General features: G+C 43.9%; 2 protein-coding genes and 1 pseudogene across 11 annotated transcripts in view; 1 reads left to right on the top strand and 2 right to left on the bottom strand.

The window, feature by feature from the left end:
• Positions 1–6,306, top strand: part of LOC118117407 (disco-interacting protein 2 homolog C) — a 105,169-nt gene extending 98,863 nt beyond the window's left edge. For 4 of the 6 annotated variants that reach the window (XM_047341945.1, XM_047341944.1, XM_047341949.1 and 1 more), the window contains exons 32-38: positions 481–510; positions 2,470–2,531; positions 2,927–2,984; positions 3,170–3,244; positions 3,404–3,578; positions 3,729–3,852; positions 4,030–6,306. In XM_047341945.1, the coding sequence (XP_047197901.1) occupies positions 481–510; positions 2,470–2,531; positions 2,927–2,984; positions 3,170–3,244; positions 3,404–3,578; positions 3,729–3,852; positions 4,030–4,282 (777 nt within the window). In that variant the 3' untranslated portion in view covers positions 4,283–6,306. The remainder of the gene's footprint in view (positions 1–480; positions 511–2,469; positions 2,532–2,926; positions 2,985–3,169; positions 3,245–3,403; positions 3,579–3,728; positions 3,853–4,029) is intronic. The other 2 variants (XM_047341947.1, XM_047341946.1) reach the window with 1 other exon arrangement.
• A 726-nt stretch (positions 6,307–7,032) lies between these two features.
• Positions 7,033–26,678, bottom strand: zmynd11 (zinc finger, MYND-type containing 11). Of its 5 annotated transcripts, none has more exons than XM_035169750.2 (16): positions 25,923–26,678; positions 23,396–23,531; positions 21,375–21,558; positions 20,432–20,455; positions 16,126–16,287; positions 15,406–15,483; positions 15,100–15,192; positions 14,190–14,277; positions 14,054–14,109; positions 13,852–13,929; positions 13,420–13,538; positions 12,868–13,264; positions 11,983–12,084; positions 11,432–11,710; positions 11,145–11,330; positions 7,033–10,662 (listed from the first exon to the last, which is right to left on the bottom strand). In XM_035169750.2, the coding sequence occupies exons 1-16, from the start codon at positions 25,963–25,965 to the stop codon at positions 10,540–10,542; spliced, it is 2,148 nt and encodes a 715-aa protein (XP_035025641.2). In that variant the 5' UTR covers positions 25,966–26,678; the 3' UTR covers positions 7,033–10,539. The 5 variants fall into 5 exon arrangements, with proteins under 5 accessions (XP_035025641.2, XP_035025645.2, XP_035025643.2 ...); XM_035169754.2 differs by having other exon boundaries at positions 26,273–26,678; XM_035169752.2 differs by having other exon boundaries at positions 12,010–12,084; positions 25,923–26,677.
• The window catches only part of LOC124854445, a 20,294-nt pseudogene continuing 19,098 nt past the window's right edge, over positions 26,370–27,565 (bottom strand).

The raw sequence follows: 27,565 nt of genomic DNA, 5'->3' as shown, positions 1-27,565 counted from the left end.
CAATGTTGAAGAAAAACAATTCAGAGAAATGTTGTAATATTACGATAAACTCATTGTTTTATAAGAATAACGTCGTAATATCATGAGAAAAAGACGGGATTTTACTTGAAGAAAAGTTGTAATTTAACACAAAGTTTAATATCATGAGGAAAAGTTGTAATGTTATAAAAACACTAACATTTTTTATGAGAAGAAATGTCATAATTTTACAAGAATAAAGTTGAAATATAACGTCTTGTTTTCGCGTCATATTACGACTTTATTCTTGAAATTGCCGATTGTTTTCCTCTTCAACGTGGCCCTAAGACGCCGTCGTAGTTTCTTTGAGTTTTCCATCTTGACGTTTTTTTTCCTCCCTCTTCCTCCTTGTTTTTATGCATAACCACACCCACATATCTCATCCATGGTTATGTCTCCACCCTCCTTCCTTCCCCCTTTACTTTCCTCCTCCTCCTCCTCCGCCCCTCTTTGCTGCTGTAGCCTCACAGGCTGGGAAAGCTTGCCGACCAGGTAGGGAACCGACCCCCCCACCCCAGTCACCACCACTACACCCACTGCTCGTCAGCACATCACCCATCAGCTGGCTTTAGGTTGTAGTTTGAGGGAACTGGGAGAAAACGCAGCGGCCTTGATTGTGCCGTCATCACCAGCGGTGTTTTACGGCCTTTCTACAAAAATCTATTCCTAAAAGTCTAAAAGTCCACATCGAAGAACAGCTCCTCCAAAAGGACTCAAGTCCAAGTAAACATACTTTACTCAGGTACAAGTATCAGAGTACAGGCTCTGAAGTTACATTGATATGGTTCAAAGAAGATTCCACTTAAATCACTGTGACTCCAAATCGAATAGAAAACTAAAAACAGGTTAAATCATGAGGAACAATCATGGAGGATGAGATGTGACCGATCTGTTGAATGGAGTTTTCTTCGTCGCTGACTCGTCACTTTCTTCCACGTTGTTTCTATTGGTCCAAGACATCTGAGACATCTGAGCCACGCCTCCTCTCGTCTGTCTCGTCTTCATACGTCTTTGACGTCGTGTTACGATCTGCAACGATAGATGCACAACAAGGAATCGTCTTTTCTGCGTTAATGTCCGATGTTGGGAAGGTGGAGCTCGATGATGCAAAATAAAAAATAAAAAAGGATAATTCATCTCAAATGCATTAAAACAAAAGTAACGAGCCTGTTTTGAAAATGCGAGGAGTAGAAAGTTCATATATTTCTGTTCAAAAGTCGAGTAAAAGTTCAATGTCGTCAGAAAAATAAAAGTCAAGGACAGATACGTGAAAGAAACAGTGAGGGTGCAGGTTTGAGAGAGGGATCATGAAAAGGATCCGTCCTCTGTGGACATGTCTTTGCAAAATGCTGCCAAATATTACGTGAAGAACTTTGAAGTGTGACAAAGACGAGATCGGATTGAAAAGTCTTTAAACCCACCTCAGTCGCCTGCTGCTCCTCGGCCTACGCTGCGTGAGGACCTCCGACTCCCAGCATGCCGCTGGGTGTCTGGTGCTGGGCTCTCTGGAGGGGACGATGGGGGGGGGAGGTTCTGATCTCTTTTTCCACCGTCTTGATCTTTTCTCTCTCACTTCTCACATTTAGCTGACACCTGTAGTCCACACATCGTGATTTTATTTACGTATTTATCTGGAGTTTTTATGCACAAGGATCTAATCACTGAAACCTTTCCTCCATCTTGCTTTTCCCCCGACTTGGTTTCACTCTTTTATTTCCTCTTAAAGGAGACATACGAAGCTTTTCTTATCTTTCCTCTGGCGTGTTGCGTAGTTTGTTTGTGAATATTAAGATACGCCAGTGTACGAGCCAATACAGAATCCTGATGTCATGTGACACACTTACGTAATGCCACGCACCAGAAGCCTTTGACCAATGACAACACAGAGAGGCCGCTAGCCAATCAGAGAAGACTGGGCTTCATCTGGAGGGGGGAGGAGCTAAGACCAAGTGTTTGAGACAGCGGCTGAAAAGAGGAGCTGCAGCACTGGACAGTCTGAGGAAAGATGTTTTCTGAACATTAGAGCGTGAACATTTCAAGTGATAACAATAAGTAAAATAATTGACCTGAATATGAGCAGAATATGTCTCCTTTAAAAAGTTCGGAAATCGGATGGTGTTGGTTTTATTCTTTCACTTCTTTTTCCTTCCTTTTAATCCGTGTTTAGTTTGGCTGATTTCCGTCATAAACCACTCCCACATCGTTCCCTCCGCCCTTTTGTGAATGTCGCAGTTTCTCCATCTTTACTCCCCAAGCTTCTCCCCCCCGCTGTGAAGGGAGAAGCTTGTGTCTGTGAGCACTCGTGCACGAGCAGTAGCCAGCATCCCCGGTCGCCTGGTAGGAGCAGAAGTAGCTGTAGAGGTTGTGGTGGTGGATGTTGTTGTTTTGCAGTCGCGTGTTAGCATGAGAGAACATCGTTGTGTTGACTCTTTGGTCTCTGGTGATTTTCAGGGCACGTCCGGACCCGACCCCACCACTGTGTTCGTTGACATGAGAGCGCTGCGGCACGACAGGTGAGTCAAACAACACAGAGCTCCAGTCTTGTAATTAACAACTATTTCACTACATGTCATCATTAGGTTTAACATTATTTCAGCTTTTAATCATAATTTGGAAGTGTTGAGTCAGACATTCGTGGTCGCCAGAGGTTGAATCTCTGCTTTCCACTGAGCGCCACCAACAGGTCAAACTTTCCACCGTCCGACTCTTGACTGAATTCCTGTCGGTCTTGGCTGAGAGTTAGCACAGAAGGCTAACATGTTATCACCCTCCGTTGGAGTGTTTATATGAAATAATTGTGTTTAATCACACGTCAGTTTTATTTATCGTAGTCACCATGATCGTGACGATCCTGGATCTGTTTATGTTTGTGATCCTGACACGTGTTTTATTTTCTACTGCTGCCCAGGGTCAGATTAGTGGAGCGGGGGTCACCACACAGCCTGCCGCTGATGGAGTCTGGGAAGGTGAGTGTTTTAATGTGTGTGTGTGTGTGTGTGTGTGTGTGTGTGTGTGTGTGTGTGTGTGTGTGTGTGTGTGTGTGTGTGTGTGTGTGTGTGTGTGTGTGTGTGTGTGTGTGTGTGTGTGTGTGTGTGTGTGTGTGTGTGTGTGTTATTGCAGACTGTCACTCTGCTCTTTTCTGTTTGAGCAGATTCTACCGGGGGTCCGAATCATCATCGCCAACCCGGAGACCAAGGGACCAATGGGGGAGTCACATCTCGGAGAGGTTTGTCTGAGCTTCAACACGGATCAATTACAATCCTGGTTTTAAACATAAAGATCGCAGACTGTGACACAGAGATGACGATTTCATAGACGTAAGCGACTCATGGAGTCGTTTCAAATGAAATCAGTTGTTGCAACTGAAGTTTTATCGTGTTTGCAGATCTGGGTGCACAGCGGCCACAACGCCAGCGGTTACTTCACCGTGTACGGCGACGAGGCGCTGCAGTCGGACCATTTCAACTCCAGACTCAGCTTCGGGGACACACAAACCATCTGGGCTCGAACCGGGTACCTGGGCTTCCTCCGCAGGACCGAACTCACCGACGCCAGCGGAGGTGAGGATGTGACGGAGCTGATCCGGGCAGTCGGCTCGTCGAATACTGTCCGTGTGTCAAACGATCTATGGTGCAGAGTGAAGTTAGAAAACTTTGTGTTCATCCTACCTGGTTTGATCTGCAATTGTGTGTGTGTGTGTGTGTGTGTAGAGCGTCATGATGCCCTGTACGTGGTCGGTGCTTTAGAAGAAGCCATGGAGCTGAGAGGGATGCGTTACCACCCCATCGACATCGAGACCTCCGTCATCAGGACGCACAAGAGCATCACAGAATGGTGAGTAATGTGTCTTCACGTGACATCACAGTGCACACCACGACAGAGTGGGTCAGCTGGGCGAATCAGAGCAGGCTGGACGTGGATTGCAAGATTAATCCATAATGAAAATACTCGTAAAATGAATCCCTCGATCGCAAGTGTTAGTGCTCGTGTTGTCGTCCTCTGTGCCTCCAGCGCCGTGTTCACGTGGACCAACCTGCTGGTGGTGGTGGTGGAGCTGGACGGCTCGGAGCAGGAGGCGCTGGACCTGGTCCCCCTGGTCACCAACGTGGTGCTGGAGGAGCACTACCTGATCGTGGGCGTGGTGGTGGTGGTCGACATCGGCGTCATCCCCATCAACTCCCGCGGCGAGAAGCAGCGCATGCACCTGCGCGATGGCTTCCTGGCCGACCAGCTGGACCCCATCTATGTGGCTTACAACATGTAGCGACTCCCCCTGGTGGCCGATGCGGACGTGGACGAAGGATTATTTCGTAACATGCAAAGATTGTCTGCACCTGAGGCTGAAGAACGGATAGGAACCGGAGTTTCTGGTGTAAGGGGAGGAAATAGTTGTTTTTTTTGCCCCAAACTTTGTCTCTCAGGCAACACGTTATCCCAGCTTATGTCTCAAGTGGTAATATTAGGGTTCAGGTTCAGGTTGGAAGAAGTGAGGTTTGCACTGAGAAGAAAAGCAGCCAACACCTTCCAGGGCTGGAGAGCCGTCGCTCGTTTGTTCCCGCGGCCGCGCGACGAGATGCAGACGAGGACAATCGTTAACGTAGCAAAGATTCTGGCTTTTAAAACTACACGACAACTTTTCTTTGTTTGTTTCTAAATTTTAGGCTATTTTTCGAAAAACATATTTACAAAAAAAAAACAAAACAAAGGAAACTGTGGCAAAAATGATGTTTTACGTTTTTACGGTGTCAACCATTAGAAAGTGAGAGATATGTTTTGATACGAGGGTCCGAGGGCGTGAATCAATGAGGTACTAACAGTTCGTGTCATGTTGGCTTGTTTTATTTCTCTCCTCTTTTTTGTAAGTGTTACGTTTTTTTAAGTCATAATTATTTCCTGAACCGTTTCAGCAGGAAATCAGTTTGCTAACTTTCATAAACTAACGGCTGCAGCCTTCAACGCCGTTTATTTTTCCGTACGAACCGGCTTCGACTGAAGCGAAACAACACATAAATTCATATCATGTAAGTATGTACAAAAAGAAACTGATTTAATTTATTTTGTCTCTTTTAGAAGTATATGACGAGACGTTCAAGAATGTTTTGCTCTTGAATATTTGCTAATATAAAAAAAACCTTGTATTATCATGAGTGAAACACACTCGCATTAAGCATTTTATGGAAAATAGAAATATATGATTATAGATAAAAATTCAAATTCATTCATTTCGGACAGAAGCAGCTTCACACTTTTTATCTGCATGTTGGTCTGAAATGTTTGAGTCAGCCGAAAGAAAAGTTTCATTCCCGTGAAGAGTTCTGAACCAAAGTCGTCTCTCCTCGAAATTTAACGTCTTTAAATTTGTAATCGATCTGTATTTTTATTGGATTCACAACATGAAGGCTGAAGCACTTCATGCAATTCTACTTTCCAACAGCAGGAGGCAGTAACGGGCTGAAACGCAGCAAGAGGAGCCTTGAAAAAAATCCTGCTTGTTGGTAAATTAACGATTTTAAATGTGTTTAAAAAAAATCTAAATTGTAAAATGTTTTATGTGGAAGGAAATTAATTTGTTTTCAGGGAAAAACAAAGTTTAAAAAAAGGCACGAAATACATATTTTTGAATTTAGAGAACAATTGATGGGAATAATTTGAAGAAGCTAAAAATGATATGCGTACATATAGGATATTACTGACCTCTAGTGGCGACCAGGGAGACTTACAACAACATCCTCCTGGTAAGATTATCATCTTGTGTATTATACACACGTTTCACTTTGGGTCAGAACTCTTCAGATAAACATTCATTAGGGAACAAACTGATCTTTAAAATGTGACGAACAGGAAAGTGAATCACGACGAGACAAGTTGTAATTTCTCCGTCATCACGGGACTGAAACTCCTCGGCAGGAAAACGTGAATCCCCCCCGACATGGCAGGAAGTGGAACAGCTGCTACGACTGTAAATATCAGAGTCAGACGTCCGTCATATTTTTTTACGTGGACGGATCGGTCAGGGCTCATTACAGCGACGTCACACCAGGAACAGACTGAACGAAACAGGAAGCGAAGGAGTTCGACCCCAGAGCTGTGGAGGTCAAAGGTCGGAGAATGTTCAAGTTTCAACATCAGGATTTTTTTTTTTTTTTTTAAGAAAAAGCACTTTCTTCAACGTTTTGTTTTTATCCTTTAATCGGTGACATGTTTTTTTTAAAAGGTTTTAAAAATGTCTTATTTGAGTTGACAGACGTCTTTCAATCAAATAAATATTTCAACAATTTTGACAATAAACGTGTTCGTCTTATTTCCTGTTGTAATAATAATACGCCTCACGGTGTTGCTGTTTTTCAATCTCAATTTTATTTTCAAGTAAAAAAAATCTGGTTTGTGGAATTTCTATAATATAACATTATGCTTTGATATGCAATGCCAATCATTTTTTATAGCCTGAGATTTCCTTAAATCTTATTCAAAATATATGTTGTACTTTGTCTCACTATGACATCATAGTGACATTTTTTATACGGTTATTACATTTCAGGTCTTTGATTACTGTTCACTTTATTTATTACTATATGACAACTTGACATAAACGAGGCTTTTAGACATTTTTATGCCTTAATATATTTGTATTTCTTAAGATACAATTACTTTGACATTTTACGATACTATATTTTTCATATACTTTTGAGATTTTAATACCTTAGTACTTAATTTTTTCATGGATACAATGTGTATTTTAGAACATGTCTTACTGTACAAACTTGTGATTTTCTTCAAAACTTGACATTTTAACATCTTACTGTACGATATGAGATTTGAATATCTTGCTATACTATGACTTAATATATATATATTTGTATGCCTTACTATATTGTTATGCTTTACTATACCAAGATTCTATACTATGACGTTTTTCTTACTATACCATGTTTTTTTAAGCCGAGACAGAAAACAGCAAGAATCATGTTTAAGCTTTTTCAGAGAAATCATTTTTACAGAAAAACATCAAAAAGAGACATTTTTGATACATTTATTTCCTCCATGTTAGCACATAGAATATATTTATATACATATTGCTGGCTACAGCATCAAAAAAGAAATATCAGGAGCATAGAAAATGTTAAGCCACGATTAATAGTTTACATATGGACAGAACAGAAGAACATGATCTCCAGGAGATGAGGACAAACCAAGTTTTAACTAGAATTATTCCAGTTAAAAGTAACTATACTCTGTAGGTATAAGCAGGATTTCATATAGTACTCACACCGTATCACGTACTGAGGGAATAGAAACAGTGAAAAGTCTGGGTCTGGTCGACCGTGTCATTGATTTGCTGAAGTTTCAAGCTGAAACCGATTTGAAAATGTGATTTAGCTTAAGTGAATTTCCCAAAAAAATGAAAAAAAACATCATTGTCATATTGCATTACTCTGAGGAAGTGCAAAAATCTCTTCTTCACACGAGGGAAAACAGAATAAGGAGCCACAGATACACACCTTTACTCATGCAGTTTAAAAACCAGAGATACAAACTGGAATGACATCAATTTTCTTTTCCACATAGCGGAAAACAAACTAAATTCACTGAAATCTTTACGGCTGGATGGACGAATATAAAAACAGTAAAAGAGAAGCGGCTTCGCAGCGTCACGTAAAATGTGTCATGCACTTATGAGTTGGTTTTCAACAGTATGTTAAAAACCAACACATTGAATCACTGGGATACGTTGAAGGTGCAGTGTGGTTCACGGTGTTTGAAATAATAACAAAAAGAGAAACTGAGACACAGACATGCTGAAAATGACACACAGCTCATGATTACGGTTGTACATTGTACAAAACTAAAACTAACAGTCATCCAGAAGAGAACAGCTGAAATCCAATATTTGTGAATTCATTTACAATGTACATATCATGTGACGGAGACATTTTATTTACATGTAGTGCAATGACGACGAAAAGAAAACGTTTGATGCCGAAACTCGGAGGAGAACTGTGATAAAACATGAGATGAAGAAAACGTTCAGAAAAGTGAAACGGTGGCAGAACGGCACGACGACGGCTGACATGTTAGAGTGATGCGCTCGAAACGAATTTCAAAACAAAAGACCAGGTTTAGAAATCAGGCGTCGTGACAGTAAATTCTCCGACAGGGGACCAACGATAATAATCACATTGTTCGCTCCAATACTTTAAAGACTTCTGTGTTTCCAAAACCTGCAGAATCGTATCAGGGCTTCACTGTTGCATCACGTGAGTCGCGCTGTTGCGACAACACTGCGGTTGGTTGTGTGTCTGTTTTCAACACACACACACACACACACGTCGTCGTTTATTCAACCCAACACTCCACACGCACCTTCGGCCTCCAGAAATACGAAATCTGCCGCTAGAAATATCCCATAATCAAAGCTGTGTAACTGAGATGGCGGCTGGACTTGTCAATTGTCCATCGTCGCCATGCAGCCCATAATTCAATATTCTCTTACTTTGATATCAAACCCTTTTTCCTGAATTTCAGAGCCGGGGCGACCCACAGGCGACACAGCATCACCGGCGCTGCTCTAATTCCACTTTTGACTCTGCTTAAAAAGTCTGGACTTTAACTTTCTGCATCTGTGAAACCAGGATTCCAATCTCCCAACGCGGAAAGTTTGTCTTTTTACCTTTTATGTGGTATAATCAGGGAAACCCAGACGCAGGAAGCTGAAGTAAGAAACTCAAACATGTTCCCGCAGGAGGCTCATGGTGTTTTGCCTTCGTTTAGTTTTTATTGAGCATTTTGATTTCCTGTTGGTACAGAATGAAAAGCAACATCAATATATAGTTCATAACGTACAGTTAGCATGTGCTATAGAATGGGCACACGGCACAAGTATACCACCTTAACTCAGAGTTCACTTTTCATTTACCACACAACCAGAAATAAAAGCCTGGTTCTGCCCACTATGTGAACATGTACGGTGCTTTATTCTCCACACGTCACCAGCAGCACAAACCAAAGCGGGTTTAGAAAAAGAAAAGGATCTGTACAGAGAAGGTGAATTATTATTTTTCCTCCGTTCAGTCAATCTTCATAACTGAGGAAACAGTCAAACTTTAAAAGTGTCGCACTTCTAAAAATCAAAACCTGGCAATTTTATTGCCGCATTGAGGAAGGAAAAAAAAAAAATCCAAGCACCAAAGGTATAAACAATCGACCTCCATCTCAGGGAGAAGAATAGAAAAGATTGATTTGATCATTCACATTTGCATAATGTTTTATATTGGTCCATCCGTCTTCTTAATTTTTTATTTGTTGTTTTCTTTTACCGCGATGAATGAAAAAAAGACGATGGAACTATCAACATGCATGAAGATGAGAAACAGGCACTGACCACCAACGACAGCACGAGCAGTGAAAGAGTCTCGGAGCTTTACTTACACGTCAGATTAAAAAAAAGGAAAAGATGCATTTCGAGTGTATATCATATTATAAAAATTACACTTACGACGCTCGGAAAAATATACAAAGCAAAGCCGGGACGGGAGGACTCACCAGGTCTTCTGGTTTTTCTGGGAGAGGGGGGGGGGGTTACACATATTTGGGCTGTCAACAAAATGAAATGTGCAAAAAAGTATGTGGAAAAACGGTCAAATCATGGAACCTCTCTAAGATCCAGCTCAAGAAAGATTGTTCTACATTTTCCCAATTTAGAGCAGCGAAAAAAAGGATTTTTCACATTTAATTTTAATACCTGACTCATTAAAATGTGTCTGTTAAAAAAAAGAAGGAAAAATTGCATAATATTAATTATAATATCAATAATAATACATGGAAGATATTTTTTGCTGGCGTCTTTTAAAGCCGAACTCATGACCCTGTTCCCAATAAGCCTTGATTTTAGGTAGAAATGATAAAAGGTGCTATTCACCACAAGCGCCTCGTGAAAAGAAAAACAGAGTGAGCATCCACACGTCGACACCTTATGCAGTTTTTTGTAGTTTTTCAGGAAGTTTTCTCTATGAAAGCAGAGCTCGGTCAATGCAGCGGTAGTACTTACAGTGGGGGGTTCGACAGTGTGTATTTGTTGCATTTACAGTAAGAAAAATGACTCTTTTAAAAAATTCAGGTAATAAAATGTCTTCTGTTAATGCTCATCTGTTACTACACACTTAAATAACACATTCTCTGACACAAGCTCAAAATTAGCACTTCAGTAAAGGAAAAGAATAAAAACTCAAAAGAAGCATAAAAGTCAGACCAGGGCTCGTTTGAGCCGAACTCTCCAACGATCTGTTCACGAGAAGAGAAATCAATACAATGGGTACATTAAATAACAGAAACAGAACCAATCGCTCGTCCCAAGCAGAGATTCGGGTCCACAAAGTTTTCAGGAAGGCAAGTAGAGAAGCAGGAAGGAGGGTGGGGGGGGGTGTGTGTGGGTGTGTGTGTTGTAGACACTGACTGACAGGCGACGGAGAGGGCGAGAGCCATTGGCGAGCTGTGCAGGGGTCAGAGAGGGCGGGGCTTCATCGCTCATCTCTTCCGGCGGCAGGTTCGTTTGTGGTCGGCGTGCCAGTGCTCCTGCTGACACTTGATGGAGCAGTACGAGGTGTTCCAGCAGCAGTGGTACATGGCCTCCTCCTCACAGTTATAACACTGCGGACGACAAACCAGCGTGGTCACCACTTCAGCGACAACATGCGAGTAAAGTTTGTTATTTCTTGTCCATTGAGTTTAACTTTCACACGTGAAAAAACACAGCAGGAGATTCTCCAGTCGGACGAGGTCACAGGAACAGAAGAATCTACCTCATCCTCCACGTGTATGTCTTTGTTTTTATTCAGATTAGCGTGTCTCACTTGATATCAACGCGCCCACTCGCTTGTGGAGAATCCTCCAGATCATCTCCTGCTGTGTTCTCACTCAGACATTCTGCGGAGGTTTTACTAAGGGACTGGAAACTCCGGAGAATGTCCGCAGCAACTGACTGATTATCTGGAGTCCAGTCGGAAAGCAGCTACAGACGACTGAACTGAATGAAGAGGTCATTCAGGTAATACTATCTATTCTGTTAAGTGCCTCAGGTTTTATAAAGTCGAGGACAATGTTGACGCGTGTGTTTTCGTTGCAGAACTCACCCACTGTTTCTTCTTGGTCTGGGAGATGAGCTGTTTGTGTTGGGCCACCAGCTTCTTCACCTCCTCCACCAGCTCCTCTTTACACTTCTCCTTCACCTGCTTACACTTCCTCTCCATCTCCGCTTGAGATCCGGCCACCGCCTTCGTCACCGCCTGACGCTTCTCCTCTTCCATCTCTGCTCGGAGCTGAAGCCACAGGACACGCTGGGTTTTTATCTGAGGCAGGTTCCAAACCCTCACAGGGCCGAGCACCGCAGTATCAAGTTTATCAGTAAATGCAAACGCACCTTTTCCAGCGCTTCTCGGACGACCCTCTCCGTTTCCCTCTTGTTGTCTGCCTTCATCATCTCTTTGACGTCGTTGAAGACCTTGGTGTATTTCTCGTGGCACATGTTCTGGCAGGCGCCGTCGCTGTTGGTCTGGGTGCCGCGGTGCAGCGTGCGCGGCGACCCTCCGCTGGCCTTCTTGGTCTGCGTCGACACCGACAGCTTCTCAGGCTGCTGCGGCGCTGAGGACACGGGAATCTCCTGGCTGGAGCTCACTGCCTCCATCTCGGGCTCCGGGTCCTGGAGGAGCGGGTACGAGAGAGAGAGTGACAAACCCAAAACTTCTAAGTGTCTTAGAAAGGATGATACAATGAAATATCACATTTATAACAAGCTAATATTGGCTTCGGTGCCTCTACACAAACTACACGATAAAGAACTAGAAGCACTCGGAGAGAACACCCCTCCACAAAATGTCATTAAAATCAGTTCAGTACTTTTTGAGCAGTCCTGTTAACTAACTAACGAACAAATGATGACCAATGAAAACAGCCTGTGACCTAAATATTTACCGTTGGATTGTTGACAAACAAACTTACACTGGCTTCCTCTTTGGGCTCAACCATTTGAGACCGACGACTTTTCTTCGCCTTTGGCTCCTGACTGCTTTTGAGCTGGAGGAGAGGAAGAAAAAAGGTCAAATTTTAATAATAATTTGTCCCTAAATTCCTCAAAACTCTTGTGAACATCCACTTTGACTCATGGTGTCGCTGCTTCACATTGGTTCGGTTCTTCGGTTCACCAAAGTAATGGAATACACGTTAAATGGTAGACGTGTTGTGTGTCACTCTACTTTCACCAAATATCAGATGGACTTCGGCAAACGGGAGCAGAATAATGACTTAATGTTAAAGATCAAGCTTGATGGCACGTGTTCAAATAAAAAACGAGCATCACAACGTCGTCGCTACTCGCCAAAACTTTACTGTTCTCTTAGGTGTTTTTTCACAAAGTGTTTCCAAGGCGATGGGTAAGTGCTTTCCTGAGTGTTCATTGGTTGGTATCACACAAACGGCAGGTGGACAAACCAATCTCCTAATGGTGCGAAGGATTGTGCTCTATATGAAGATAGGCTCGTTTTGAGTGATGCAAGATCTTGAGGACAGATTCAAACAAGAGGCGAGACTCTACAGATACTAACATCTGAACTGTCTGCAGGTTGAATCATCGCTGAGATATTGATTAAGATGTATGGGCGTGTCCTTAGACCCCAGTTAATATTTAAATCTATTAATACTAATCTATTAATTGAAGGAAATGAAGGGAGTAAATGTTACTCTGACAATGTGGCAGTTTGGTCACCAGATGGCACTAGAAGGTACAAGTGTAAACCACCACATCAACTGGGAACTTTATCTTCGTTGTGTTTCAAGTGAAATCCTCATGACCGTACTCACATGTCGGACCTGCTCGTTGCTCGTGGAGGAGATGCTCGACTCGGCTTCGTCTGTCCGCTCCAGTCTATCGGACCTCGCGGCGCCGCCGCCGCCGCCGCCGCCTCCACCACCACCACCACCGCCGCCCTCCTCCTCGTCCTCCTCCACCTCCACCTCGTCCTCCTCCTCCTCCTCCTCTTCCTGCAGCTGCTGCTGCTGCTGCTGCTGGCTCTGTTGATGGGGCTGGTGTGGCAGGCTGCTTTCCTCCATCTTTGTTTTCCAGTAGCGTCCCTCCCTCAGGAAACGCTGGTAAACCTCAAGCTCCTCGCACGCCTTCTTCCAACCATTGCTGCGCTTCACCTGCAGCTGCTGGACACTCACCTTGATGTCCTGTATGTTGTCTGCAGGAATCCAGGCTCTGCAGAAGACAAGGATAATACAAGTATCCGCTTTGCAGAGCAGCACTGCAACACTTTAAAATGTGCGTCAGTCCTGCTGACTGGACTGGAACTGTTGGACCAACGAATCAGAAAAGTGATGCTGTGTACTGTGATGTCTTCCACATGGGCTGACCTCTGGTGCTGGTGTCCGAAGAAGCGCACGTCCACCTGGTTGTCCTCCCGCTGCAGTACTTTGGCCGGCCAGTAGCCAAAACCCTTCATCTTCGCCCAGACCAGGTCATGACTGGGGCTCTGCCAAGGTAACACACAAACACACACACACACACACACAGACACACACAGAAACCTGTTAGATTTCTAACAAGAAAACTATATCAGACTTGTTTCTCATGCCAACTATTACATTTATTATTACCAGATTCTTGATGCATTCTTTATGTATATAAACTTTTATATTTATAACTATTTTCACAGGGTTAGTTGTACAAGTTAATACTCCAATACTCCAATTGCATCTTACAACTGCTTCCATGCAGCTGTTGTTCTAGAAAACAACAATAAGACATTGAGATGAAACATCCTGTTGCAGCGGGCCTTTACTCACACAGGGGTAACAGAACCAGTTGTCGGGCCGGGCGTTCGACAGGTAGAAGCAGTTCTTACACAACAACAACTCGTTCAACTGGAAGAGTAAAAGAGGGGGGGGGGGATATAATATGGACACATAAAAAATAAGTCATCAACTCAGAAACTTAATGTCACTGCTGTGAACGGTGCAGGAAATAAAACCAATGAGACGCTGGTACCTCGTGACATGTGTCGCTGAAGAGCAACCGTGCGATCTCTGCCTGGTCGCTGTGAACTGCATACAAGAAAACACACCCTTAATAATTAAGTCACACGGGAAAAAAACATCATGTCACCTGCACAACTTTGACTCACCTCCATACAAGATGGAAGTGTTGTGAACAATCAGCTGAGCGTCTGCTTTGAACTCATCAAAGTTCTTATACTTTCCCTCAGACAGGTTCTGAAAGAGAGACAAACCGACAGACCCATGAGGAGATCAAGTGATAAACAGAGATCTGAGCTCATGCTGAGTTTGTTTTGTCCAGTAAAGGGCGACTACTTTATTCCCGCATTTACCCAAATTGTGACCAAGTACTTAATTTACCTGATCTGCAGAGGGTAACAGTCTTGTATTAGGGAAAGAACTTCAAGCATAGACTGTAAATAAAGATGGACGACGCGTCTCCACTTCCTCCCACTATCCAGAAATGGAGACAAAATATCCAGGGTACGAACGCTGCCATCTGGCACCGCTGACGTCATTTGGAGTCTGTGTAGTAGTGATGAGGGGATGGAGATTTTTAGTTCGATCCCCGTCCCATCCAAAACACAGAAGAGGCGGGTTTATGACCTATATTGCAGCCAGCCACCAGGGGGGGCGATCAGGACGTGTTGGCCTCACTTTTGGAGAGCCATTATATTGTCTATCTTTATATACAGTCTATGACTTCAAGTATTTTGGTAGCATTTGGACACAAAGCCAGATTTGAACTTGTGTGCCCTCATACGCCCCGGCCCGCCCACACACACCCACACACAAATAACCACACAACCACACACAGTTTGAGAATATTTTGAGGCGTTACGACTGGTGTAATATAAAGTTATGTTTTCTAAAGTAAATATGGGGAATTGTCTGAAAGGCTGAGGGAATTTGTTTATGATAAAAAATAAATTAAATAAAAAATAAATGAATCAATAAATATGAAAACAGTAAAAAAAAAAAACTTTAAGCCCCTCAAATGAGAGGGCGGAGCTTCAAGAGGGGACACTTGGCTGTTACCTCTTGGATGTTGGAGACGTCCAGTGCAGTGTGGATCAGCCGTCTGTACATGGGATGTTTAATGTCTTTGCCTTTCTTGTTCAGGTCCACTGCCTGCAATGTAGACGAATGAATATTCCTTGGTTCAAGTCTCTCAAATTCGAGGATATTTTGTCATAAAGTAAAGTTGCAGTGGTACATATGACATAAAACCTGTTTTACTCCCCCCGGATATGATATATCATATATTTGAATAACTGCATCACTGCAATATATCAGTCACAGGGAGGAGGTTGAAGGGGGGTAGAAATAAATGTTTGTTCTCACCCTCTCCTTCATACGCTGGACGATGAAACGCAGGTATTTACACATGTCCTGTTTGTTCAGGTTCTTCTTTTTACTGCCCTGCAGGAAGGAAGGAGGGAAGTTTAGAGTCATGCCACTTCTGACCTGACCTTATAAGCCAAATAATCAGATACACAGACACACTTACAATTTAATAAACATTTATTACGGCCCATTACAGGAACAGAGTGTCCTCAAAAGTACCAAAAATATAAATCAAAGGGTTAAGTACGGGTACAGAAGTCGTCTGCTAACAGGTAGATTAGCTTAAGACACAATAGTCAGTTTATAATGTCATTAAAGCACCAAAAGCTTTAAGTGGGGAAGTAAAATGAAAAGTAGTTAGCCTCGTAATCCAGCAGAGGGCGCTTGTTATCAGCGTGACAACTTCATGCCCTGTCTCATTCTTGTTTAAAGGAAATGTTGGACACAAGCAATCAAAGCCGTCTGGAATGGACACTCCAACAACTGTCATGCCAGATTAGTTCAAACTTGTTTTGGGGAAAGGTTCCAACCCTATTTCACATCTCACTTACGATGCTTATTTCTTATAACATCAACTTCTGTTAATCCTCTCATACTAAACCCAACTCCAACCTTTATACTCCAAAATGTCCTTTTTTTCACAAAACCATTAGTCATTAAATCAATAGGCATAATGGAGCATTAAGAGGGAATACACTTTCCAGTTTGACCACCTACCCTGCAGGCGACGCACTGCCAGTGCGATCCTCCATCTCTGGGCTTGCACTCGTCCGACAGACACTTGAGATGGTAGACTCGGAAGCAGTTGTCGCACGTGAGGATGTCGCCCGGTAGGTGACACTCGAAGCAGTACCAGTCGTGGCTTTCTGCCTCCCAGTCCTGCAGGGAAGAGACAGCACAGCACAAGTTTGGGTGACCCCCCCCTCCAACCTGCCAACCACAGCAGGGGAGGAAACAATATTTTCTGTCTGCCATCCTCGATTAAACCTAGCTCTCAGATTTAGTGTCCGGGCACAGAGGAAGTGTCAGGGACCAGTTTGTCCCTGAAGGTGTTGGGTTCCTTGCTCAACTCAACAACGGAGAGTAGAGGTCATAACTCCACCAAGGTCCAACAGATCAATCAAGTTGCACCAACACTTCACAAACTATCAGTCAACATGTCTGACTTTTTAAAAATCAAGATCCATGAATTACAGTGGGAATCAGTGAAAATGTCAATAAACGCTCTAATCGCACAATGTTAAAGAAAGTGAGAAAAGAAATCCAGGATCTGCCCCCTGATGCAGATGTTTCATGGAAATCAACTCTGTCATTTTTGCTTAATCCTGTTGACAAACAAGCAAACCAACCAACACCAAACCGACAGAACTTCCAGGGTGGAGATAATGATTTAAACCATGAATAAAAATGTGTGTTCTTCTGGGTCAATACACTGGGAAAAATGCGTCTCAAAGAAAAACGGGGATTTGACTGACTAATAGTATCAAACCTGGGTACTTTTGGTAGAGATGTGTCTGAAGCATTGAAAGTAAAAACTGGCACTGAATACCTGATTGAAATGTCCAGTGACACCCAGCTCTCACTGGCCTATCGTGTATTGTTGTATACTATTACAGAAGTAACGTAGTTAAAGTTAATATAAAGTACTCGTCTTTGTGGGTGAGCGGCCAATGCCTTTTTATAAATAATACCAACACAAACATGTGGCAGTGGTCCTGTTTTAGGTCTCGCTCTCTGCAGCGTATATTCAAGTAAACAGCACAGAGACGGAAAGCATGCATCACTAAAACTCCTTCTACTTATCAACCTGTCAAGAGTCCAACTCCTCCCACTCACAGTCTGGACCGACTCAGCGGGGGAGAGGAGTCGTGGCCAGAAGAGAACAGAACTTTGGCCCTTGATCCTTTCTCCATGTGGTTAAGTGCCGTAGCTTGAGGACGCTACGATCATCTTTGAACAGAACGTGCTCTCCTAAACTTTGTTCTTGCACAATTGTGACCAGGGTAGGTAATTATCAGCGCATTCTGGAGATAAAATTCTTATCGCAGTTGATTTTGCAAATACAGTTATCATTGCATCTATGTCTATATCATCTCATGAAGACCTTACACACTTTATTTATTTGAAGATTAAAGCTTCCGACATGCACAATTTAAAGCAAACTGTCGTTGAAGCGGCTCCTAGTTGTGGAAACTGCCATCAGTGTCCCACAGCACTGGACACCACAGACTCATCACGCTGAGCAGCCAGTGACCCGTATTTTCTGCATCTAACTACTTAGTCAATGCTTTAATGCACTGTACTATGTACTGTTCAATCATTCATATTTCAGTATTTAATTGTTGTATCATTTCCTTATATAGTTCCTTTTTATTGCATTCCATTTTTATTCTATTCTTTGATTCTGCCTGTATTCATTCTCCATTTGATGCTGGAATACCAAAATTAAATAAACAAATTATCGTATCTTAGCTTTTTCAGCAGAACACATTTTTTACTCCAAGTGAACCAACAAGGGGCTTTTGTTTTCAGCGAGGTCGTCAGGAAAGCCTCGACTGTACCTCATTCAGATCAATTCTTAGTAGTTGGAGCTACTCTGCAAACAGAACTTGGCCTTAACCCATGAGCCTAACTCACACTGCGTGTTTGCATTCCTGTAATGCAAAGTACCACACGCTACGTGGGAGTGGCCGTGGTCAGATCACATTCTCACTCTCTAGGTTCATTTCGGGACAAAGAGTGTGAATACAGTAGAACATCTGTGTTCACATATCCCCAAACGAACCAAAGAGAAGAAGGACAATTTACCAGGGGCATAAATTAAATTCCGTCCACAGATGCCTCAGATGACTTCTGTACTTTTCAGAGTGTAATAGACTCTTCACCCACGCAAACACTTGACATTACAGAGACGGTCCTTGTGTTCTGCCGAGTGTCGAGGGCCGCTTCACTGTTGTGAAAGACAAGTGGCTGACTTCAAAAGGCTGGAGCCCTCTGAGCCCAGGACACCGCGTCTGCTTTCAGCAAAGCAAGTTTCCACAACAGCGTGGACACACATCGTTACAGCAACATGATGTTTGAGTACGAAACCAGCCATAGTTAAAAAAGACTGAAGCTCGCAGATTCAAAATCAGTCTTTGTGACTTGTGACCGGGGGGCAGCGAGTCCGACCATCATGTGCCTTCTATCGACCTACACAAAACAGCTCTGAAGCAAACACACTGCTTCACTTGTAGTCTGATGTATCCTTAAAACTCATGCAACGCTGTTATTATGAATTCTCTTTTGCATATTTTATATTACACTTTACTTCGGCTTGTTTCAATTTGCTGAATTTGTGCGTGTACACATTGCGCACACACACACAAACACTAATTCAGCAAATTAAATACTAAACGGAAATTTGAACTAATTAAGCTCAGTGTTTTTCAACATTTCCTCAGACGTTAAAAGGAATACACAACAGCACATTATGATATTGTCTCATAATCGCTCACACCACCCAGATCCTGAAGCATGATTCACGTTACACTTGCTCAACACAGTGTGAACCAGCATCTCTCCTTAAAAGTGTCTAAAATGCTTTAGATGTTAAACCCTGCACTCGATCCTACTCCGCTGACGTCACAATCCATTTAGAAGCTCGCAGAGAAATCGATGAAGTTTCAAAAACAACGTCACAGAGGAGAGTGTGAAATGGGTTAAATGAGTTAGTAAATTAGTGTCGAGTTAGTTAGACTGTCTTTCACACTCACTACTGTCGAAGTGCAAAAACACCTCAAATCATGTTAATTTTCATGCATCACAAGTGCCCAGATTTAAATTGGTTTACCAACCTATTTATGTAAAAAGAAAAATATGAATTTAGGGTATGAATTCACAGGCAACGTAAGAATTTAATTTGGGACAAAACTGGATTTAATCCAATCTGGCTTGAGACAGTGCATTTTAAACTTCATGATGGGTGAGCAAACACCCCGGTTAACTGTTTGAGGATCAAATATTCCTGAGGTCAACTCAAGGACGCAGCACATGCCAGTTGAACTGAATCCAGGCACCTGCGGAGGGAGAGTTAGCCTCCATCTAACAACTGCTTTATTCTAGTCTCCCCACTGAGTGACTGCTAAAAAAAAAAAAACACAAAAACACAACACAAAAAAGAAAACAGTCGGCTGTGTTACTAGGCAGCAGGCACGGGGAAAACTAAAAGAGCACAACCACACAAAGTACAACTACCTCCGCCCACCTCCACCCTCCATCAATGATTGAAAATGAAGAAGCATGCCAGACAGAGGTTAAGATCACAGCACACACCCCCCCCCCCTTCTGAAGAGAACTACAAGACCAAAATACTACAAACGCACAGATGCTCGCTACCAACCGCGACTATGCTAGCATTGCCTGTTGTCTCTCAGTAGAATATGATTCAATCAAGCATACTCTGATTACTGTTCATACTATAATTTACTGTTGCTAGTTCCACTCGGGTTGGCAGCGTTTAAATATGCCAGGTAGCGGATACAGGTACCGGGTTAGACTTTGAGTTTTGCAAATCAAGTAACAGCAAATCTGTATGGAAGTAGCGAGGACTTTTTTTTCATTACTTTCATCACTTATCACTTCCGCAAGAAACTTGGCCACATAGACGCAGCGCTGCGATGGACTTTCGTGAAGCTTCTTACAGCATAACTGAAGTGTAGGCCAGCATGCAGAGCCATTCTGCAAAATGAAACCTGATACGTTTTCACCTCCATAGTACAAGATGAGGATTTTTCTCACTACTGGCCCAGAAGGCTTATCATTTCATTGTATACAGCCCACAACCTTTACACTAGCCAGAACATACTGTATGCTGTTTAACTTCAGGAGTCTGCATAAGAAGATTCACTCAAATCCCTGTCTGCACTGCATGTGGCAGAACCGCTTTCTCACAGAATGATGTTAGTCGAGAGGAGGGAGGAAAGAATGAAGGGATCAAATGAAGAACAAACGCTGACTTAAGAAATAACAATGCAGCCCTTACCTTGCTTCCCTCGGCTTTCGGCTCCTGTGATTGAAAGTGATTGAGAGAGTAGTGTTTAACAGTCCTGCTGCTAAAATGAACCGAGCTCCGCTGGACAACAGTCCTCAGAGACCATGACTTCCTTATCTCCTTTCAATATGGACTGGAACCATTGTTTTAAAAAGGGCCTGAGTAGTTCATGTTAGACTTACAAAATGAATGTTAACTCTACCAGCATTATAGTTCTCACTAATGTCTCTCTAGTTTAATGGATAAAACATAACACCATATGCCAGCATGTTAGTGCCCTGGTGTCAAAAGCACTGGGGTTGAGGCTACATCCACACTACTACATTTTAGTTTTTAAAAACGCATCACTGTTGCTATGGTTACACCTGCTGTCCCCACTACACCGGAGTTCTACAAGTTTAGAAACGCTTACACAAAAGAAATCCCTGCTCGTACTTTTCACCGTTGTTCCTCGTTCGTACTATTTTTCCAGCTAAGAAAACCAAATGCAAATAAACAATCTGCTTCCTGTTTACGCCGGCATGCACATGCCCAGTGTATGCAAGCGGTCATGTGATTGTATTGAGTTTTCAGCTGTGTTCTTACGGACGATTATACAGACCAAAAACACTCGTCTGGAGGATTTTAGTTTTAAAAGGCTGTTGTAAAACTAAAATGTGTTCGCATGGATGTAGCCTAAAGCAGCCACGAATACATGTTACTGGCACTGGCACACAGAGAGTGCTCGTCACGTTACAGACGCTAGAGACTCTGAACAGTTCCTCATTACTAACATGATAAATAAAAACAAGGACTACACAAGAAAAGAGAACAGCATTAATAACACAACACAGCAGAGAGCTAAAACAAAATACACACTATTGGAAAATAAAGTGATATGCACTTCTTTCTATGTGTTTAAGATTGAGTGTTCGTTGTTGCTCGTGTTAATAACCTGATTCATTGGGAATGGACTCGACATTTCCTCCCCCGGTAGCCAGTATCCTTCCTGCTCAATGCCGGCCTTTGAGCCCTTGCAGCCGACCGTGAGGGTCTCCACCACCAGGCCGTCCTTAACAGCCAGGCTCAGCTGTCTGGCAGTCTCCTTAGGGTGCATACTAAAAACACGACTCAGGTACCTGCACAGGTGAGAGTGGAGAAGGAAGGTAACAATTAGCGACAACAGCTGTGCCCAAACCCAGAAACTCATCGCTTGTATGAGTGCAGCAGTTTGAAAGGTTGTTTCTAAGTAAGGTGAGACTTAAGAAATCTGTGAAAATGTCCAAAGATCCCAAAAATCTTTCTTGGCCCATTCCCCATCTTTCCAACAAGTATTGTGGAAATTCCTTCAGTAGTTTTTTTCCTAATTCTGCTGACAGGGAATACGAGATACTGTATATTGGTATAATTTAAGTTTCCCAATTTGGGACAGAGCATATGTGTTTCTCTCCCAAAAACAGTGATCAGGGATACATGTGGTGTTTGAAAATATCAAAGCAATCAAAGAAAGTTTTTATCATCATCTCTCATGCACCTACATTTCTCAGTGTGGGAGCAAGTGGGATTATAATAATGGCTTACTGGATTCCCCCCCCCAACTGCCTGCTGACTGGCAGTGAACCTCACTAGGCAAGGTCATGTGTCCTCTACTGTGCCAGACAGCCAACGAACAGACCATGTCACTGAGTCAGGTGAGTCTGTATTTACTCCTGAGTCACAAATTTAGCCCGACGGCAGCTCTGAGTACCAAGTCAGACAGGAGTTCTCTGTGGTAAAGATTTGTCTGGTTTCTCGTCTTCATCGGCACAGGTCGCATGCATACATCTTAAGAGGTACCTTACAACAATTAGCTTTTTAAATGATTATATAATTGGTTTCAAGTCGTCTGACTGCTGTGGCCTCCCAGTATGAGTAAATCACATTTACCTCCAAGAGGGGACGGTTAATTATTCACCTCAGCCTCACTCTGTTTCTACAGAAGCAAACTCAACAACCCTCTTAGCCACCGAGCCTGTTGGTGAAATTAAGCTACACTGGAACAGGACGGGGCTGAGGTGCTACGGAGAGAGAGAACGCCACCCGTTGCATGTCGCTGCTTTCTGTTGCCACGACAACGGCCGCTTGTCAGTTTTCATTTGGCAAGGCACCAGCTCCCAAGGTGCTCGCCAACTCATCGTACGAGATGTGCCAAGTGTTTCCTTTAGAATCTGCTCCATCCGCCAAATGAAAGGAATGAGTGAGCAGTGAGGTCTGCCGCAGATGATTTGTCAACAATTTGCATAGTTTGAACAATGTGAGATTCTCTCCACGGATCAAATCATAATCCGTCATGAACCCGACCTGCTGCAGATTCTATGTCTCCTCCATGTTGGCACATGTGACAGGGACCAAACGGCGTCATCCATCTTTACTTACAGTCCATGATATATTGAATTTTGAAGTAAAACATTTTTTCCATGATCTGCATTGTGATAAATTAGGTAAATTATTAAAGCAGCCAGCTATGTCTATATACAGTCAGTCCATGTAAAGGCATGTTTATGTGTGAAGCCATTTTCTCTCCTCAGGTTATCACCTGAAACATGTGACTAGGAAGCGGTTCGGGACAGTCGTCTACTTTAACAGGCTCAAAGACCAGTTTTCTGGATGAAAGGTTGGTGGGTTATTGAAATTAAAGGTACCACAAACCTTAATTACCAAGCTACTATCCACCCTTCCTGTCACTAGATGTACAACAAAATGCATTAAGTGGTTTTGCAGCAACAAAATCCCAATCACCTCATTCGTTCTAGGCTGGTTAAATAAAACTCAGGATACAGCTTTTGTTTTTTTTATCTCAGCAGACAAAATGAGTGCCAAGAATGAAGTCTAAACAATTTTTTTAGAATTAGTGTGAACCAACCCTTTAAAGAGTCATTAAACAGTGTGCTGTGAATATACATATAATCATACTGGCATTATATGCTGTGAACTTACTTGGAGATCCTGTCCATATTTGCGATTTGTTTCTGGTTGCGGATGACCTCAATGGCCGCCCACACATACTGGACCACCTTGGGGTCTGCCTGCCTCTTCTTCACCACACGTGACATAATTTCCTTATTCATGACGACTGTGGGGAAACAAAGACAACATTTTAATCAGCAGTTACATGTTTTTTTTTTCCTCATGAATACAAATACAAAAGCTGACATCTACACTACTCCATTTTAGTTTTTAAAACACATCACTGCGGGTATGTTTACGCCTGCCATCCACACTACTCAGTGTTTGAATATCTTGAAATACAATTTTACGCAGTCCTCTTCTTAAACATCCTTGAAACTCAAGATGTCGCTTTCATACATCGCAGCCAACCACAAACCATAAGAATGCTTAGGGCATTTTTATTCGCCGGATTATGCTTGGCTTTCGTGCACTTTGCGGTCGAAGAGGCAGATGACGAGATGTCGAGGGAAGATGTTCGTCTTCACACTTTTCTCATGAGCATATGAACTGTGATTTAGGGTGGGAAAAAAAATAATAACACGTGACGCATTTGACCCTGGGAGCAAATTCGCCAAGAATGAATGCAAATGAAACAGAAACACACAGCATGTGTTCAGTCACAGCCAACAGGCACAACTCCACTGGTCAGAGTGGAGGATTCTTAAAGGGGATGGTTCTACTCAGCACTATGTCGATAGAGGGGGTGAAGTGTTTGAGTCCACAAAACACTTCTGTAGTCTCAGGGGTAAACAGTGTTGCAGCAGAATCCAATACAATTGACTTCAATTGTATTGGCTTAGGGTTATTGTTAGGGTCTTCTTCAGATGTGAAAACAGGAAAAACCCCAACATGTCTCCAAACTGCTCCTGTGGTGTCATCCAAGTGTCCGCAGGCCCCCACATTCAAGTACGACTCGGAACGGCGTCGTTTATTAATCTAAATGTCCGCTGTTATCCTCCTCTGGAGCCGCGTTCACGTCCATGCACACACACACCGCACACGCCTATATGCTCTCTTCCAAGGTGCACGTGACGACATCAGCGATACTCAGCAGTAACTGCAGCGATGCTACCGGAAGTAGCGATGCCACCCTTGGGCGAGGGCTTGTGAGCGGCTCTGGGGGAGAATCCCAGCAAACATTTAGGCTAAGAACACGGCGTAAATGATGCTGTTTTGAGTTGTATTCGGATGTCGGGGCTTACGGACACTTGGATGACACCACAGGAGCAGTATGGAGGCATTTCGTGGTTTTTTCGTTGTGTTTTTTTTTTACGTTTGAAGACGTCGTCGCCAGTTGCTTCAATTGTATTGGATTCTGCTCCAAGGCTGTTTACCCCTGAAACTCCCAAAGTGTTTTGTGGACTCGAACACTTCCATCGGCATAGTGGTAGAGTAGATAATGAGTGAACTTTCATTTTTAAGACAGTCGCCTCTTCAAATGCAGCCCCTCCGGACAGCGTCCACAGATTTTAAAGAGATCACCTTGTCCCCTGGCAGCAGAGTCGTGAGATTATGAATTCTGTGATTTGCCCATGTACACAACAAATTGCATTGGATTACAGTCCCCTCTTCTGTCTGGCCTGTAGCAGGTGTGTGGGGGGGGAGGAGGGCCCCCAGTGTCACGGTGCCAGGCCCGCCACACCACACGATGACAGCAGCACCGGCTCTGCAGCAGCCAGCGTGCTCCCCACTCAATTAGGGAAGGTGCGCGACACGGGAGGTCAATTAAGACACGCTGAGGTTTCATGGCTCCCAACGTAAACAAAGCGACTAAACCGCGCTGCCGTGGACTCCTCGCGCACCGTGACAGCTCCCCGGAGCATCGAACACACAGCAACAACCCCCCCCCCCGGTTTGAATGCCGATTTAAACAACTGTGACAGTTAGGGTGTCACGAAGAAACCTCCAAAAGCCCGTCTGCCATCCACCGTTAGCCCGCTGGTAGCCGCCCGCCCGACACGGGTGGGATGAGACCCAACGATCGAGGGGTCCCAGGTGAAGGACACCCCGCGTTTCCACCATGTGACACACAACTCCACAACCAATCTGTGACTTAAATGACACACGAGACACAACTGGTGACAAAGAGACAGTCGAGGAGGGCCACGGGCTCTGCCGGGGGACTAGCGCCATGTAGCTACCGACTAGCAGGCTAGCTAACATCCAAAGCGTGACCAGACGAAGGGGGGGGGGGGTTGTCCGTCCCTGTGCAACTTACACCGGACAGTACGTGATGTGTACGTATGCTTAATTATAACACAAAACCAAGAACACGCACTGGGGGTTAATGGGCGACTGGCACGCAGGCTGTCGCGGTGCGTCCATTCGAGTGAGCGATGCTAGCAGGCTGTTACGTCGCTAGCCTTCGCTGGCGGACCGGACAACTTCGCCAACTTGACAGCGAACACAAACAAGAACCACAATCGCGGCGACGCGTTAGTATCGTGAGCACGCGCGAGGCTCTGCCCGCCGCCACGAGGGACCGACACCCCCCCACCCCCGGCTAACTGGCTACCTGCTCGTTTGTTTTGGAGGGCGCCATGTTCACGGTCCTCCATCACGGGATAAGCTAGGGCAGGCTAGGCTAACGGTGCTAGCGCCCGTAGTTGCTGTGCTAGCTAGCCCGCCGGAGCTCGTGAGCGGTACAACAGGATAACGGAGAGAAGTCGAACCCACCTCGGCCACGGGGTCACCAACACACGGCGCTGCAGGGAACCCGCGAAGGACGAGAGGCGAGGCCGCTTACATCGGTGTTTCTCGGGCTCGTTGAGGCTGCGGAAGGCGGAGTGTGTGCGCGTGTGTGTGTGTGTGTGTGTGTGTGTGGCAGCCGGCCACAGGACAGCAGCGGCTGGGAGGTAAACACACCCGACCGAGCCGAGCCACAGGGAGAGCTCCAGCGGGGGAGTCCGACTCGCAGCAGCCGACAGCCCGGCACTCAGCAACCGTGGCCACGCCGCCGATTCTACACGTCACAGGCCGATTTGCTGGTTATGTGGGAAGTGGCACTGTGCATGGGCGGATGAGCCACCAAGGAGGGCCCCGGGGCAAGACCTCCACCGAACATCCTTCTGACAATATTGCGGCTTTCGGACATGCACTGGACTCCGGAGATTCTCCGCAGTTTCTCCGGAGGGAGGCGTGTGGATGCAGATGTGGGGTTGGGAGCCTCCACAGTTTCTCCGCCCGGCCCCCTTGTAGAAATGCCACGTTCCGTTAAACCGCGGTGCTTTCCGACCCCCGAGTTGCAGGTTGCAACTGGAGCGCCCCCTAGTGTTGAAATTTCAACTCAGGAGGTCAGGGAATGAGTCCACCCCTGATTTCGAAATCCAAGATGACCCCTGTGTATACCAACAGTAGCTAAAGATGTAGTTTTGACTGTTTATTAGCACTCTGTTGTTAAATACACACAGTACTGTCTAATTACTGAGGCTTTACTACGGTGTTAGTATGAGTGAAATGCAGCGTAATGTGCTATTGTGAATTGTTTTTGCTAACAATGGCTTGTTGGCTAACTTAAACATTGTTTCTGTGCAACTGGAACGCCATCAACTTGGGTTATTCAGCTGTGGCGTCTTTCCGAGCCCCAAGGTGTAATCCAACGTGGCAAAACTCGGCAGAAAGTCCACAGAAGTCGATAGAAGAACCCAGCAGGGGGGGTTTTGTAGTGTCGATTAGTTTTGTATTGATAAGTCATTTTTTTGTACACAGAGAATATTTTTATTGTGTACGTTTGTGTCCCAAATATAATGTTTCATAACATTTGCTGCCAGTGGTTGGGGACCTTTCTTTAAAATTGTCAAAATTGTATCTTCACGATCTAAATGAGATGTGTCATATTGAACGTGATATATGTAACAGGAGGAGAGAGGTGTGCATGTGTGAAGCCTGGTTTAGTGAAGTCACTGTACTGATATCATTCTGTCGATGCAGAGAGCTGTGGAGAAAATAAACGTCCCCAACCAGCAAGGCAACAGTGGTCGTCATCTTTTCCCTCAGCGTTAATAAACACTATTATGAAATTATTATTTAATCATTTATTTAATCAAAAGATGTAGAAAAAAATAATACTTAACTCGGCTTCTTGAGTGTGAAGATTTCCAATGTTCTTATTTTCAATAATTTGTCAATATTGATTATTGATTGTGAGCATTTTAAATT

The sequence above is a fragment of the Hippoglossus stenolepis genome, chromosome 11 (genome assembly GCF_022539355.2).
Source record: "Hippoglossus stenolepis isolate QCI-W04-F060 chromosome 11, HSTE1.2, whole genome shotgun sequence".
Lineage (NCBI taxonomy): Eukaryota > Metazoa > Chordata > Actinopteri > Pleuronectiformes > Pleuronectidae > Hippoglossus > Hippoglossus stenolepis.
The sequence above is the reverse complement of the archived record's forward strand: the minus strand, read 5'-3'. Positions and strand labels throughout refer to the sequence as shown.